Source organism: Plecotus auritus, assembly GCF_963455305.1.
Source record: "Plecotus auritus genome assembly, chromosome: 2".
Lineage (NCBI taxonomy): Eukaryota > Metazoa > Chordata > Mammalia > Chiroptera > Vespertilionidae > Plecotus > Plecotus auritus.
The window spans coordinates 51,920,166-51,936,105 of NC_137771.1; the positions used below are offsets into that span (position 1 = coordinate 51,920,166).

General features: G+C 34.9%; 1 protein-coding gene across 5 annotated transcripts in view; it reads right to left on the reverse strand.

Annotated features, from left to right (window-relative positions):
- Window positions 1-2,077: 2,077 nt before the first annotated feature.
- Window positions 2,078-15,940, reverse strand: part of LRRC40 (leucine rich repeat containing 40) — a 62,994-nt gene continuing 49,131 nt past the window's right edge. For 4 of the 5 annotated variants that reach the window (XM_080658309.1, XM_080658308.1, XM_080658310.1 and 1 more), the window contains 4 exons: window positions 15,349-15,459; window positions 13,086-13,163; window positions 5,962-6,147; window positions 2,178-3,606 (listed from right to left, as the gene is read on the reverse strand). In XM_080658309.1, coding sequence (XP_080514435.1) covers window positions 3,501-3,606; window positions 5,962-6,147; window positions 13,086-13,163; window positions 15,349-15,459 — 481 coding nt within the window. In that variant the 3' untranslated portion in view covers window positions 2,178-3,500. Of the gene's footprint in view, window positions 3,607-5,961; window positions 6,148-13,085; window positions 13,164-15,348; window positions 15,460-15,940 lie in introns of all 5 variants that reach the window. The other variant, XM_080658306.1, reaches the window with a different exon arrangement.

Sequence of the window (15,940 nt, forward strand, 5' to 3'; positions counted from 1 at the left end):
CCCGTTCAGGGCTGTAATGAATGTTGTATGCTAAGTTTTACTCTAGGAAATTTGGTTTTAGCTTTGATGACACCTAGTGTCAATGGAATGCAATAAATGTTTTAATACTGCTTTATAATTTTGAGCATTTTCCTTTAACATCCTCAACTACATTTTCTTCCTGGAAAGCCTTATTTTCTGTTTGGAATGAAGAGAAAAATAAGTGATAGATAAACCAGATATTTTTGTCCCAAGAGCTAATCAAGTTTCTCTTTGTCCTCAGTGTATAGAAGAGACTAAAGGAAGCTTAACATGACATTGTCTTCATATGAAGGATAAATTTTTTCCTATTTGAAATTCAGAGGCAAATCTATTGAATTCTATTTGTAAATTTCAAAGACCATCTCAAATAACCTTGCAAAAGTAGTTTGCAAGTACTTTAATTTTTCCCATTTTATAGCCATGCAAGGGTACCCCTCCTCCCCTCAACACACACCCAGTTGTATAAAGGTAAACCATAATATGAACTATGGTCTCTTTCTATTCAGAGAAGAAATATTAACAGCAGCAATTCTAAACAAAGATAGTGATAGGTTTTTAATTGAAAGAATTGTAAGTAAAAGGGTTTTAGGGTGTCTGAATTTTTTTATGTAGCCGTGAAAAATATTCTTTCATTCCTAAACTATTTGATAATTGATTACTTTTGACCTTATTTATTTTGGGGGCATAATCCTTTTATTACTATGTAAGTAAGTACTAATTCCACCTCCTTATATTAGTATTTTTCCATAAGCTAAACACATGTACATACACAAATTTTCATTTGAGGTCATATAATTCGGGTAGTGAAATATTTCACTCTTCTGTAAGTTTAAGAAAAATTCCTACACAGTGATGCAACATTAGGCCAGTACTTTAGCAAAATTAAGACAATCTCTAGACTCATATTATTTTTGATAACTGACTTCACTACCATATGTGCAGTGCAACAGTGACATCTTAAGGCCAAGTAACTGGAGCTCCTTTAGTCAGAGAAAGACCTTGAATTGGGATTTGTTTTCACAGAAATTCCATTGTATTATCAAGTAGTTTTCAAGTTTACAATTTGCAGTTGATAGATCTTTATAAGTGCTTCTTTATTTATGACTTCTTTTGCAGTCTTTGTGAACATTTTAACATGCACTAGTAAATACTAACATTTTACATAAACATATTGTATATTAATGCATGCATTTCACTGCATAGTTTATTGACACTCCCCTTGTAAAGCTTTTATGGAAGAAACAAGCCACATCAGTATAGCAAAAGAGGCTTAATCTTTATAAATTGGGGCCTTTTCTGTCTCTTTGCTAGCCTAGGTGGCTGTATACAAATTCGAGTGGGAGGGGGCAGGAAACACCTCTTAACATTTAAGGTTTTCTACATGGGTGAACTCTAGCCAATTCAAAACTAATTGCTTACTTTAGTAAAAAATTTTACCATTTTATAAAAAAATAAATCACAACATGTTTAATTGAAATGGCTGTATTGTAATTAATATTTTGAGATAATTGTGATTTTGAGCTTAAATTATATATAAAAATTGTCATTTTTGTATGTGTTAAAAGAACTACAGTACCACAATTAACAGTACTTTTTAGTTGAACTACAGATTGATGTAAATAAAACTGAATGAAGACATTTACTACTTTATTAACATAGACTGTGAATGTACTTAATGGGGTTTTTTTTTGCAGTGTGAGAACCTAACAACCTTGAAAGCTGCTTTCATTTTATGTGCAAAGAAGTCCTATGAATCTATATTTTAAATTTACTGAATCAGTGAAATTACTTGGTCAGTTAATTTGCAAATGCAAGCTGTATTCTGCAGTTTTATTTTATGTATTGACACTAATTGGCAAAGGTGTACAATGTGATTAGAATGCATTTTGAAGATGCTTTCTGTACAGATAAAAATACAGGGACTAAAATAATGCTGTGCAGTGTATAGCAGAGCCATTTTTCGGCTTTGGTGTACTCAACTTTTTCAGTATTTAAAAAGTGTTTTGAATAACATAAAAGTCTCCTTATTGTATAAATAATAAAATGTCACCTTATTGTAAAGTGTCTTTTGTTTAATGTCAAAGCAGATTTTTCTTAGTCAACCAAAGTTATAATATGAAAAAAGCATGTTTGTTTTAAACCAAAAACACAAACATTGTAATTAACATTTGAAAATGTAACTTTTATTATGAACATGTACTATTTATCTTTAGTAGCAATTGACTTTTTCATATAAGCATGCCTCGATCATACAAAAGCTATCTATCTATCTGCCTACTTACCTACCTACCTATCTATCCACCCATCTATCTATGTAAGTTAATATACATTCTATTGATTGGCTACTTAATGGAATCATATGGTAAGTTTTATAATGACTGATCAGCCTAGCCTACTTCTGATATTTCTGATGTAAATAAAAATGTTTATATTTGATATTTATTAAATGAAGTTCACCTATCACAACTTCCCTTTTAGAAAATTACTGCCTGATTACAAGTTTAATCTTATGAAGATTACAAGCGAATTTTAAAATTAAGGCCCTGGAAAAAAAATATACAAGTATGGATTAAAACACACCAACAAAATAGATGTATACAAATACTTGATTAGTAAGTATTTAAACAAAGCACATTTCAAGATTTCTATGCAGTATACATTATTGGTAATGTCCTGTTTCTAATATCTATAGAATAAAATCAGTTCTTCAATATTTAGAAAAAAAAAAGAAAAAGTACCTTTAAACTGCTAACACTCTGAAGGAAAAATATGCAGATCCAATCTCTTTAAATTTCTTGCATCTAGAAGTACCAGATTATTTTATGGAAGCTTAATAGTAAAACATCATTTTTAAAAACCTTGTCAACTTTTAAATTCAAAATGGTGAGAGTAACTACAACAACACTTACTATTTTCTCCAACTATAACTATATCTTGTGTAGCATTTCTGTGACATTAGAAATCATGACAAAATGATTTCCTAAGACATGGGGAAAAGGCTAAAGACATTTCAACTAGATTAAAACAAAAACAATACAGTGCATGTTAATGTAAAACTTATATTGAAACCAACCACATCACAAAAGTCCTACCAGTAATAAAGTCTTATTTTTAAATGTCAAAGAACAACATTGAATAAAATTCAAGTCAATTTTATATTAAACAAAAGAAATTGGATGGTCATACTCAAGTCAATTGGTCACATGATATGTAACAAAAACAGAAATGGGGGGAAAAACCAACTTCTACAAAAACACTTTGTCATTATAAAAATATTAAACTTCATTAAATAAAAATTCACTTTTGAAGAAACTGTTTTCTGTTACAATGGAATGAAAATGAGTAGGATAAATCTTGTGCAAAACACTCAGAACACTGTTATCACCGTTACAAATGTACACAACACCTTAGAAAAACATTCATTATCAATGTAAGAATTCTAAGAATTAGCATGACCAAGATTATAAAACAACTCCAATTTATGTAGGAATTCGGTCTCTCAAATATTCCAGAATAGCGGCTGTTCCTTTCATTAATATGGCTGGTCGCGGAACACGGAATGGATTTCCATCTAGCAGTAATGTTCTAAGCAAAAGAGAGAAATAAGAACTTTAACACTGTCCATTAGGGAAGCTTTTCTTCTAATTTCATTTATAATATTATAAATAAGATTTGTGTAGTTTTTTTATTTGTCTCTTTCAAATCTAACCATTTAAATAGTTGGAATTATAACTACAACAATAACCAAGACAACATTAACAATACTTACATGAAAGGACCTCTGCTAAGTAATTTAAATTCATTGATTCACTCAGTTATCTTAACAACCTATAATGTAGGTCGCATTAATATTCCTCTTTTAGAGATAAGGAAATACAAGTTCAGGGAGGTAAGAAAGACTTGTCCAAGATCCTACAGCTATTATTGAGAGGAGTTGTCATCTGAACCATCATTTAACCCATCCTTTTCTCAATCTTATAATGACCACATACTAAAAGGTTGAATTATACAGGGTAGGTTTACAGTTGTGAGTACGTGAAACACAGTTTATTCCTGTATTATTATTATTAATTATTGCATTACTTTCCATACAAACAACTTTAAAACTACTTTTGCCCCACCCTGTATTTACACAAGTATGGAATGAGCATACAAGTACTCATACCAAGGTCTAGTAACCAAAATATCCCCCTCCGCCCTGGGAAACATTGACATGTCTGCCCTCTCCCCCGCTTGATCAGATAAGATACACACATAAAAATCTATTTACATGTTCTGAAATGAGGTTCCAATTTAAGATTTAAGGGCTTGTTAATTGGTTTCTTTAATAATTAATGAAATACCTTAACTTATGAGATAAAAAAACTTTTATATTAATTTTCAATAACTTGAGTGTTTGTGTAAACAAAAGTCAAAGGAATCACACCACACTATATACAGCAGATCTAAATTAAATCTTCAAATACTTCTATGTGCCTTGGGAATTCATTTAAAGACTGACTTTCTTAATTTATAGAAAAAGAAGTTAATTACAGCCAATCCTCAGTATTTGCTAATTTGCCTACTCACTAAAACTTATTTGCAACCCAAAAATGAACGCAGCTGGCACTTTGAAAGCCATTTTTTGACACACAAAGAACAGCAAAAAATTTGAGTTGTTGGATGGGCACATTCTCCGCTGAAGTTGAGCATGTGACACTGCCTTCTTGTTTCAGCTCTCATTCTGTAAACAAGTGTCCTATCCCTGGTCTATTTCATGTGGCATCTTTTTTCATTTTTGTCCTTATTCACTGTTTAAAGTGGCCTGCAAGTGTAGTGCTAAAGTACTCTCTAGTTTTCTTAAAAGAAGACTGCCAGGTGCCTTACAGAAAAAATACATATTAAGTAAGTTTCATTCAGGTATGTATTATAGAGCTGTTTGGCCATAGTTCAATGTTAATAAATTAACAATATTAAATAAGGTGTCTTAATACAAACACATTAAAAAAGGGGTAATGTACTGAATGAAAATGTCATGACCAGAGGCTCAAAAGAACCTACCTCTTGTACTTCCCCTAGGAGTAACAGTTCAGGATTCACTAATTTGATATTTACAGAAACTTTATAGAATACAACTGTAAGGAGAATCAACTGTACTTGCCTCCTATAATGCACTAATAAGGGCTACCAGAGCAGATGCCAGAGCTGCCTGAGCAAAGTAAAATATGTCAAACCATCATGTGCAGTTTTCAATAATTATATTACTTCTGACATATTCTGCTTCACTACTTAGCTTTCTGTTGACATCTCCAACTCCCTGTATAGTCACTTAACAAGCATTATTGGGTGCTTTCTATGTTCCAGGCACTGGAACAACTCTTTTCTAAAGGAGGACAAAGAAATGGTATAAATGAGTCTAAACTAAGCAGGATGGAAAATTAGAGAAGTGACTAATTCTGCCTGAAGAATAAGGAAGGTTTTCAAATATGATATTTAGGTTGATTATTAATAAAAGCAGGGTAAAAGCATTGAAGACTAAGGTGACAGCGAACACAGAGAGTGAGGAAGACCATGACCCACAGCATGAAGACCATTTGAAATAAATGGTGATAATCTGTACTCAGATTTTGAAAAACCCCATGTGCACAGCTAAATTTATTCCCCTGACATTTTACACATTCGTTTCAGGTTACACTGAGTGATGAGAAAAGTATCACTAGAAACAATCAATTTATCTACACATATATAATACCACATAAACAAAACTCAAAAATAAATTTGGTAAAATCTGGAAAACAGAATTGGGATTCTGGGTTTGTTACCTATTATTTTTAACAGGACATTACATTTTTATTTCAACTCTCCTGGTAGAGTACCGCAACAGAACAAACAAACAAAAACCCAGACACTTCAACAAAGCAAGCAAATAAATGGAAAATCTTAGTAGAATGGAGTAGTTACCTTAAGTTCACACAATTACCAAGCTCTGGTGGAATTTGTAGGAGGTCATTATTTTGAAGGTCCAATGTGACCAGATTCTCCATTATCTTCAATTTTTCAGGGTTCACAGATCCAACCTGATTGTTACTAATTAAAATTGTTTCAAGTGTGGAGATGCGATACAGAACTTCAGGTAGTATTTTGAACCTATTTAAAGATGAACAGCACACCTAAATATATTGGAATCAGAGGCAAAATCATTCCTTCAAACAACGATCTTAAGTTTCGTATCGAGATAAAGTTTTCTTTAGTGTAAGTTATTTTATAATTGGTTCAAGTCCTATGTTCAAATTTACCCAGAAAATAAAGAAAATGAACTAATTTTGGAAACCTTGAAATACATGTTAAGTGGAGAGATTTGGAACAGTTTTTTTTATTGTATAAAATCAAACAAAAGTTTAGAGTAAATTCTCCAATGTTTTCCTCTTCACATTCAGGAGACAATGAAATCTTCCTGAGATTCTTTACATAAAATGTCTCTGTGTAGGTATTCTTCCTTAGTTCACTTTTATTATGAAACAGAATTACTGCCAATATTAAGTAAAAATTTAAGGTTCCTATTTTGCTTTGACTAAAGTTTCAAAAATGAGTGCATTTTTGGTTCTTGAAAAGATGACAAACTAGCATAGGCTGGCAGCTTCCTCTTCCAAAGCAAGGCTGAAGATGCCACAAAAGAGATAAGAAAACTAATGGCTCTCAGAACAATTAATACAAAATCCTCGAGTGTCTCTTGGGGGACAGAGGCTAGGATAGTGTGAGCCAAACTGCATCTCATAAAATGGATTAGAAAAGATAAGGATGGGCTGTAGAACTTTACAGCTGTGGCCTTTCACTTCCCTATATTGCCCTTCCTTTGCTGCCTCGATATAAAAAAAAAAAAAAATGCAATAGTAAAGGGTAAACTCAAGGCAGCTCTGTATTTCCAGAGGACTGGGAGTTAATACCTAGGAGTACAGACCAACCAAACTGCCTCCAAGTAGTCCCTCCTCTTCTTCTTTCCCACCAACCCATGAAAAGGCGTGGCTCACATGCAAAAAGACAAGTTGTACCCTTACCTCTCATCATATACAAAAATTAACTCTAAATGGATTCAAGACCTAAATGTAAGGGCTAAGACTATAAAACTCTAAAGAAAACAGGGATTAAGTCTTTATGACCTTAGATTTGACAATGGATTCTTAGATATAACACCAAAAGCACAAACAACAAAAGGTAAATAAACAACCTCACCAAAATTAAAACCTTTGTGCTTCAAAGGACACTATCAGGAAAATGAAAAAATAACCCACAAAATAGAAGAAAATATTGTAAGTCATATATCCAATAAGGGATTTGTATCTAAAATATATAAAGAACACTTACAACTCAATAATAAAAGGACAACCCAACTGACAATTGGAGAAAGGATCTGAATAGGCAGGTCTCTAAAGAATATATACAAACTAGAGGCCCGGTACACAAATTCATGCACCAGTGGGGTCCCTTGGCCTGGCCTGTGGGATCAGGCTGAAACCGGCTCTCCAACATTCCCCAAGGGGTCCTGGATTGTGAGAGGGCGTAGTCCAGGCCAAGGGACCCCACTGGTGCACGATCAGGGCCGGGGAGGAACACAGGAGATTAGCCAGCCAGGTAAGGACCGCAGGAGGACTCCAGGGTGTGTCTGGCCCGTCTCACTCAGTCCTGATCAGCCAGACCCCAGCAGCAAGTTAACCTACTGGTCAGAGCGTCGCCCCCTGGTAGTCAGTGCACATCATAGCGACTGGTCGACCGGTCAACTGTCTGCCCTCTGGGGGTCAGTGCACGTCACAGCAATCAGTTGAGCGGCCTTAGCATATCATTAGCATATTATGCTTTGATTGGTTAAACGGATGACTGGACAACCAGACACTTAGCATATTAGGCTTTTATTATATAGGATGATCGATAAGGACATGAAAAGATGCTTGGCATCATTAGAAATCATAGGAATGTGAATCAAAACTTCAATAAGATACCACTTTAGCCCAGCCAGTGTATCTCAGTGGTTGAGCATTGACCTATGAACCAGAAGGTCACGGTTCAATTCTGGGTCTGGGCACATGCCTGGATTTCAGGCTAGATCCCCAGTGGGGGGTGTGTAGGAGGCAGCTGATTAAGATTCTCTCTCATCATTGATGCTTCTATCTCTCTGTCCCTTTCCCTTCCTCTCTGAAATCAATAAAATATATTTTTTAAAAAGTCAAATAACATTAGATGGCTAAAATAAAAAAATCAAATAAGAATTGGTAGAGATGGGGAGAAATCAGAGGATGTGAAGAAATCATACAATGCTGGTGGGACTGTAAATGGTGCTGCCACCTTGGAAGAGTCTGGCAGTTCCTCCAACAGTTAAGCACAGATTTACCATATAAGCCAGCAATTCTACTCCCAGGAATATACCCAAAAGAAGTGAAAAGATATGTCCATTCAAAAGCTTGTTCATAAATGTCTATAGCATCATTAACAATAAGAACCAAAAAGTTGAAAACAATGCAAATATCCATCAACTGATGGGTAAATAAAATGTGGTACATCCATATAAAAAATGTTACTTTGCAATAAAAAGAAATGCATTACCAATGCATGCTAAAATTTGAATGAATCTTGAAGACATTATGCTATGGGAAACAAAGCAGTCACAGAAGACCACATATAGTTCTATTTATATAAAATGTCTGGAATAGGCAAATCTAAAGACAGAAAATAGATTAATTGTTGCTTAGTACTGAGAAGGGGCAGAAGGGGATATAAGAGGGTGGCAGCTAAAGTGTACAAGAGTTTCTTCTTAAGGCAATAAAAATATTGGTTGTAATGATGGTGTCCATATCTGTGAATATACTATAAATCAATAATTGCACACTTTAAAGGAAAAAAAAAATGACATGGCTCAACTGTTAACACAGAAGTTAGGGTTAATTTTTGCCACTTCTCCAAAGACATTACTTGACAATTCAACTGATAACAGACAATTCAAGAGAGAAATGATAATTCAATTCACAAATAAAAATTAATAGGTCTGAGAAGTGCATACATTTTAAAATAATGACAACAGTAGTATAACTTACCCATGAGAAAGCAAAAATAATGGAGCAGACAGAACAAAACTTTAAACAGGCAGCATTTTAACATCACTATGTCAATGAGGAATAATAATAGTATGAAACTTATATACTCACTAGAGGCCTGGTGCACGAATTTGTACACAGGTGGGGTCTGGCCGGCCCACCCCAATAGGGGTGGATCAGGCCAGGCCAACTGGGGGGAGGGGACGCAAGAGTTTGGCCGGCTGGTCCCATCCCCGATCGGGGGGGGGAGGGGCAGATCAGGGGCGGGGCTGGCAGGGGGAGGGGCCACAGACAGTTGGCAGGCTGGCCCCACCCCCTGGTCGAACTCCTGGTGGAAGGGACAATTTGCATATTAGCCTTTTATTATATAGGATTATCAGGATTAAATGAATATATTTGAAGACCTTCAGATAGTAGCTGAAATATAGTAAATGTTAGCTATTAATATTTAAATTAAATTGTTACCAAAATCAACTTTCATCACAGAAAGCAATATGACATTGTTAAGAGCCCAACTTCTGAAGTCAAACCACCTGATTTCATATGCCAGCTCTATCATTTACTATCTATGTGAATGTTAGGTGAGTTAGCTCCTAATCCTCAATATTTTTTTTATTAAGGTATTACATGTGTCCTTATCACCACATTGCCCCCCCCCTCAACCCCCCAACTCATGCCCTCACCCCCCTGGTGTCTGAGTCCATTGGTTAGGCTTATTATATGCATGCATACAAGTCCTTTGGTTGATCTCTCCCCCTTACCCCCACCCTCCTCTACCTTCTTCCCTCTGAGGTTTGACGGTCTGATCGTTGCTTCTCTGTCTCTGGATCTGTTTTTGTTCAACAGTTTATATTGTTCATTGTATTCCACAAATGAGTGAGATCATGTGATATTTATCTTTCTGTGACTGGCTTATTCTGCTTAGCATAATGCTCTCCAGTTCCATCTATGCTGATGCAAATGGTAAGAATTTCTTCTTTTTTACTGTAGTGTAGTATTCCATTGTGTAGATGTACCAGTTTTTTAATCCTCTCATCTGCTGATGGGCATTTAGGCTGTTCCAAATCTTATCTATGGTAAATTGTGCCGCTATGAACATAGGGGAGCATATATCCTTTTGGATTGGTGCTTCTAGTTTCTTGGGATATATTCCTAGAAGTGGGATCACTGGGTCAAATGGGAGTTCCATTTTTAGTTTTTTGAGCAAACTCCATACTGTTCTCTACAGTGGCTATACCAGTTTGCATTCCCACCAGCAGTGTATGAGGGTTCCTTTTTCTCCGCACCCTCACCAGCACTTGTCATTTGTTGATTTGTTGATGATAGCCATTCTGACAGGTGTGAGATGGTACCTCATTGTCATTTTGATTTGCATCTCTCGGATAATTAGTGACTTTGAGCATGTTTTCATATGTCTCTTGGCCTTATATCCTCTTTAGTAAAGTATCTATTTAGGTCTGTTGCCCATTTTTTGATTGGATTGTTTATCTTCCTTTTGTTAAGTTATATGAGTTCTCTGTAAATGCTGGAGAATAAACCCTTATCGGTGATAACATTGGCAAATATGTTCTCCCATGCAGTGGGCTTTCTTGTTTTGTTGGTGGTTTATTTTGCTGTACAGCAGCTTTTTATTTTGATGTAGTCCCATTTGTTTATTTTCTCTTTAGTTTCCATTGCCCTAGGAGCTGTATTGGTGAAGATACCGCTTCGGCATCTGTCTGAGATTTTGCTGCCTGTGGATTCCTCTAGTATTTTTATGGTTTCCCATCTTATGTTTAAGTCCTTTATCCATTTTGAGTTTATTTTTGTGTATGGTGTAAGTTGGTGGTCTAGTTTCATTTTTTTTGCATGTATCTGTCCAATTTCTCAACACCATTTACTGAAGAGACTGTCTTGACTCCATTGTATGTTCTTGTCTCCTTTGTCAAATATTAATTGAGCATAGTGGTTTGGGTCGATTTCTGGGTTCTCTATTCCATTGATCTATATATCTGTTCTTGTGCTGGTACTAGGCAGTTTTGAGAACAGTGTTTTTGTAATACAGCTTGATATCTGGTATTGAGAACCCACCTACATTGTTCTTCTTTCTCAGGATTGCTGAGCTATTTGGGGTCTTTTTTTTATTCCAGATGAATTTTTGGAGAGTTTTTTCTAGGTCTGTGAAATATGCCATTGGTATTTTAATGGGGAGTGCATTGAATCTATAGATTGCTTTGGGTAGTATGGACATTTTAATGATGTTGATTCTACCAATCCATGAACATGGTATGTTCTTCCATCTGTTTATGTCTTCCTCTATCTCTTTTTTCAATGTCCTGTAGTTTTCCAAGTACAGGTATTTTACCTCCTTAGTTCAGTTTATTCCTGCATCACTTAATTTTTTTGGTACGATGGCAAACGGGATTGTTTTTTTAGTCTCTCTTTCTGTAAGTTCACTACTGGTGTATAAAAATGCCATAGATTTCTTGGCGTTAATTTTGTATCCTGCTACATTGCCGAATTCATTTATTAAGTCTAATAATTTTTTGATGGAGTCTTTAGGGTTTTCTATGTATGGTATCATGTCATCTGCGAATAATGATAATTTTACATCTTCTTTTCCAATTTGGATACCTTTTATTTCTTCTTCTTGTCTAATTGCTATGGCTAGCACTTACAGAACTATGTCGAACAGGAGTGGTGAAAGTGGGCATCCCTGTCTCATTCCTGTTCTTAGGCGAAATGATTTAAGTTTTTGCCCATTGAGTATGATGTTGGCTGTAGGTTTGTCATATATGGCTTTTATTATGTTGAGGTATGATCTCTCTATTCCCATATATCCTCAATTTTTTAAATGGACATAATAACAGAACCTACGTCAGCCTTTTGTGAGCATTAAATGAGAAATACACGTAAAAATATTTAGTCCAGTGTCAGAAGATAATAAGCTCCCAGTAAGTATTAGCTATCCTATATAATAAAGGCTTAATATGCTAAGTGTCCGGTCGTCCGGTCATCCATTCAACCAATCAAAGTGTAATACTGCTCGCTATGACATGTACTGACCACCAGGGGGCAGACAGTTGACTGGTCGACCAGTCACTATGACGTGCACTGACCACCAGGGGGCAGACGTTCTGACCAGTAGGTTAGCTTGCTGCTGGGGTCCGGCTGATCAGGACTGAGTGAGACGGGCCAGACACATCCTGGAGCCCTCCCGCAATCCTTCCCCAGCTGGCCAACCTCCCATGCCCCTCCCCAGCTCTGATCGTGCACCAGTGGGGTCCCTTGGCCTGGCCTGCACCCTCTTGCAATCCGGGACCCCTCGGGGGATGTCGGAGAGCTGGTTTCAGCCCAATCCTGTAGGCCAGGCCGAGGGACCCTTCTGGTGCACAAATTCATGCACTGTGCCTCTAGTTCTTAATAATTAGCGGTAGTTTTATAGTGTTAAAAGAATTAAATCTAAGTTTCATTTGAGATAAAAAGCTCTTGAGGGGTTTTTACTGCTTACATGCCCAACTTCATTTGTTACCTTCACTCCTCTAGCTCCATACTTTATGGTTAGAGCCATATTAAACTTCTTGAAGTGCCCCAAACACAGCATGTTCTCATATCTGTGTGCCTTAGCACATGCTACTTGCTCTACCTGGGGTGCCTTACCCGTGTGTATCTGGCAAATGTCTGCCTATTTTTCCTAAGTCTCAGTTTCAATGCTACTTCTTTATCTTCAGGTAATCTCAGGAAACACCTTTGTCTGTGCGCAATGCTTCCAATATAGCAATTATAATTATTAAAATGATTAAAAGGAACAAAAAATCTACTACATATCAGTGGTGAAAATTCTAAGAAAGCAACAACACTTTAAATTCTAAGTAGAACTAAGTGAAAATAAACCTGGATATTTAAATGAAGTAAAAATATAGGGCCTTTTTTGTTTGCTCTTTTAGTTGTATTCTCTGATTAAACCTACAATTTTTCCATAGAATAATCGTTAGTCACAGATTTGTCAGTTCTTTCTCTTACCTATTAAAGGAAAGATTGATTGTCTGTAGTCTTATCAACGATTCCATTTCTTCAGGCAAAGAATTTAAAAAATTGTTTCTAAATTAGGAAGAAAAAGATGATTTACAAAAAAATTTTGTTCAGCTTCAATTTATAATTAGTGTTGATCACACACAAAAAATACACAGCTCTTCTTATCAGTCTTTGATCTGATCTGCTTAAGGCTGAGTCCTGAGAATGCTAAATCAGTTGGCGACCTCAAGTATTTGATTACTGTGCCAAACTCTAATACCAATATTCATCCCAATAATAATATAATCAACGCTTTAACAATTGATTTAACAGGACAAACACTGTTAACTAACCCCTTATCTCCTTCAAACTGAGTTCAGCAATACTTCTCCAGAACAGGGCCCTTTAGATCATGCCTGTAAATACCACATTCTTTGCTACTACAGGTATTTGATTGGTGTTAATACACAGATATCTTGCATACAGACATGAAATTCTACTGAAAATTTTTTAAAATATTATATAAAAAAATTGACAAAGGAAAGTAGAGAGATTCTACACATTTAGATATGTGGAACTTTCTACTGCATAGGTATTATGCAAGTCCATTTCTACTCTTAAGTTTAGAATTTAAACTTGCACAGTGCATTGTTTTTTTTTTAGATCTTATGATGAACCATGGCAGAAAACAGAATCTCATTTACTGCTGGAAGGATCTGGAAACAATGTTAGAAGGAAGGTTAATAAAAAGGTAGGATTATAGAGGCTATATACCTAAAATAGAAAATATCTGTGAAAAAATTATATCCAACCTGATGGCTACATATTACAATTGAATAATTTCCTCTAAATTATTTCTTTACATTCAGAAGTCAAACGTAATAGTTACAGTTCAACCTATGTTTTTTTTCTTTTCTCCAGTTATTGTCTTTATTAAGTTGTACTGAATATAACCTACTGCTCATTTCTATCCTTTTCCTAGAAAGTCTTATACCTACTGATATTAGACATAAAAGCATATTTTAGTCACTTAATTAGAAACCTCTGGATATGGTTACAGAAAAAGGCATTCAGACATACACACACCACTGAAGAATGGACAAAAAGAAATAAATACAACAGCAATGTGGACATGAATTCACCCTCTTTACTCTGTTAATACTGAACTAAAATATGATTTACACTGTTTTGCAAATGCTGCCACCTGAAAATAGAAACTAATCTACATTTAGTAGGAGCAAAGTAGATTTGCTTTCATCCCATAAGTAAAAAACAGATATAACTTAATTTATTGTTATTTGACTACTGTTTGAGCAGAACAAGAGGAGCTAGACTTAAACTAAAAAACACTCCTAGTAACAATATGAGCAGTAGAAAGCCTAGGTAGTAGACATATAGTTTTAAAGCCCATGCAAATAAATGGTTATCTAACCCAGAGACATATATTATTACCTTCAGAGAACTGTGATACTTCTGATCCTGTCATGTCAACTTTGAACATAATTAAACTTCCTACTACATCTGCAGAACCTTAGTTTCTTTTCTTTTTGTTGCCACTCATAGTGTTCCTTTTCATTATTTCTGGCATGTATGTGTAATATAATATTTTGGAACCAAATAGTTTTTTTTTAAGAGAAGCCACGCTAGCCCTAGCTGGTTTGGTTCAGTGGATACAGCATCAGCCTGCGGACTAAAGGGTCCCCAGTTCGATTTCAGTCAAGGGCACATGCCCAAGTTGTGGGTTGATCCCTAGTAGGGGGTGTGCAGGAAGCAGCTGGTAAATGATTCTCTCCCATCACTGATGTGTCTATCTCTCTCTCCCTTTCTCTTCCTCTGCAAAATCAATAAAAATATATTTTTTTTTTTATAAAGAGAGAGAAAGAAAGAGAGAAGCCATGCCAGCTAGCTGGTATGCCAGTACAGGATTGACAGTTTGATGTTATTTACTTCCAGAAAAGAAACCATGTGAAGCAAATACTTTCCACATATTATTTGTAATTTTGCATAAACAAGAATCTAAAAAATGTGTTAATATTTTCCAATATCTAAAATAATTTTGTCATGTAACCTAACTTGTAAATTGCCTACCAATGATAGATAACTGATTAAAATATTTCCTAAATGCTATATTTTAGTTATCCTAAAATATTACTAATAAACTAAAGACCAATTTCCAGACTTACTTAGGAAAATATGAGGGATAGGGCAAAAGTTAGGCAAAACTCAAAGACAAGTTATAATGGAAAAAGTGAAGAATAGTATCAATACATACCTGAGATCTAAAAAACTCAATTTCTGAAGCATACAGAATTCCAAAGATATAAAGGAAAGCTTATTAAAACCAAGATTGACATCAGAAACCATTTCCTTCAGTTCTATAATCCTGAAACAAAAATAATTTTTAAATGTTAGCACTCAAACTATAAGAAGACCATAGAGGGGAAAAAATCCTGTATTATTTCTGCTAATTAAGATCTTCTGTAAATTTTACTTTCCTCATAAAAATTTTAATCAGCTTGGATTGTAACTGATAAAAATCGTTTTTAAAAACAGCCTTAATATTATCTGTCCCGGAATTTCTACTTATCCTTAAATGTATGATGAAGCTTAACAGAGCCTTTATTTTATATTTAAACCAATTATGGACAAAGAAGAAAAGTCAAATCTAGGCAATTTGGTAATGATTTGAACCCATAAAATAAATGGTTAGCCATATATTCTATAACACAGTAGTTTTCTTTTTAGAGTGCATTATATAACACCATCTGGGTACTTCAAAATGTTTTTTAAATATTATATATCCACATTTTAAAAGTATAGTATAGTATTTGTTATCCTTTCATTACATTTAATCATGACTGCAA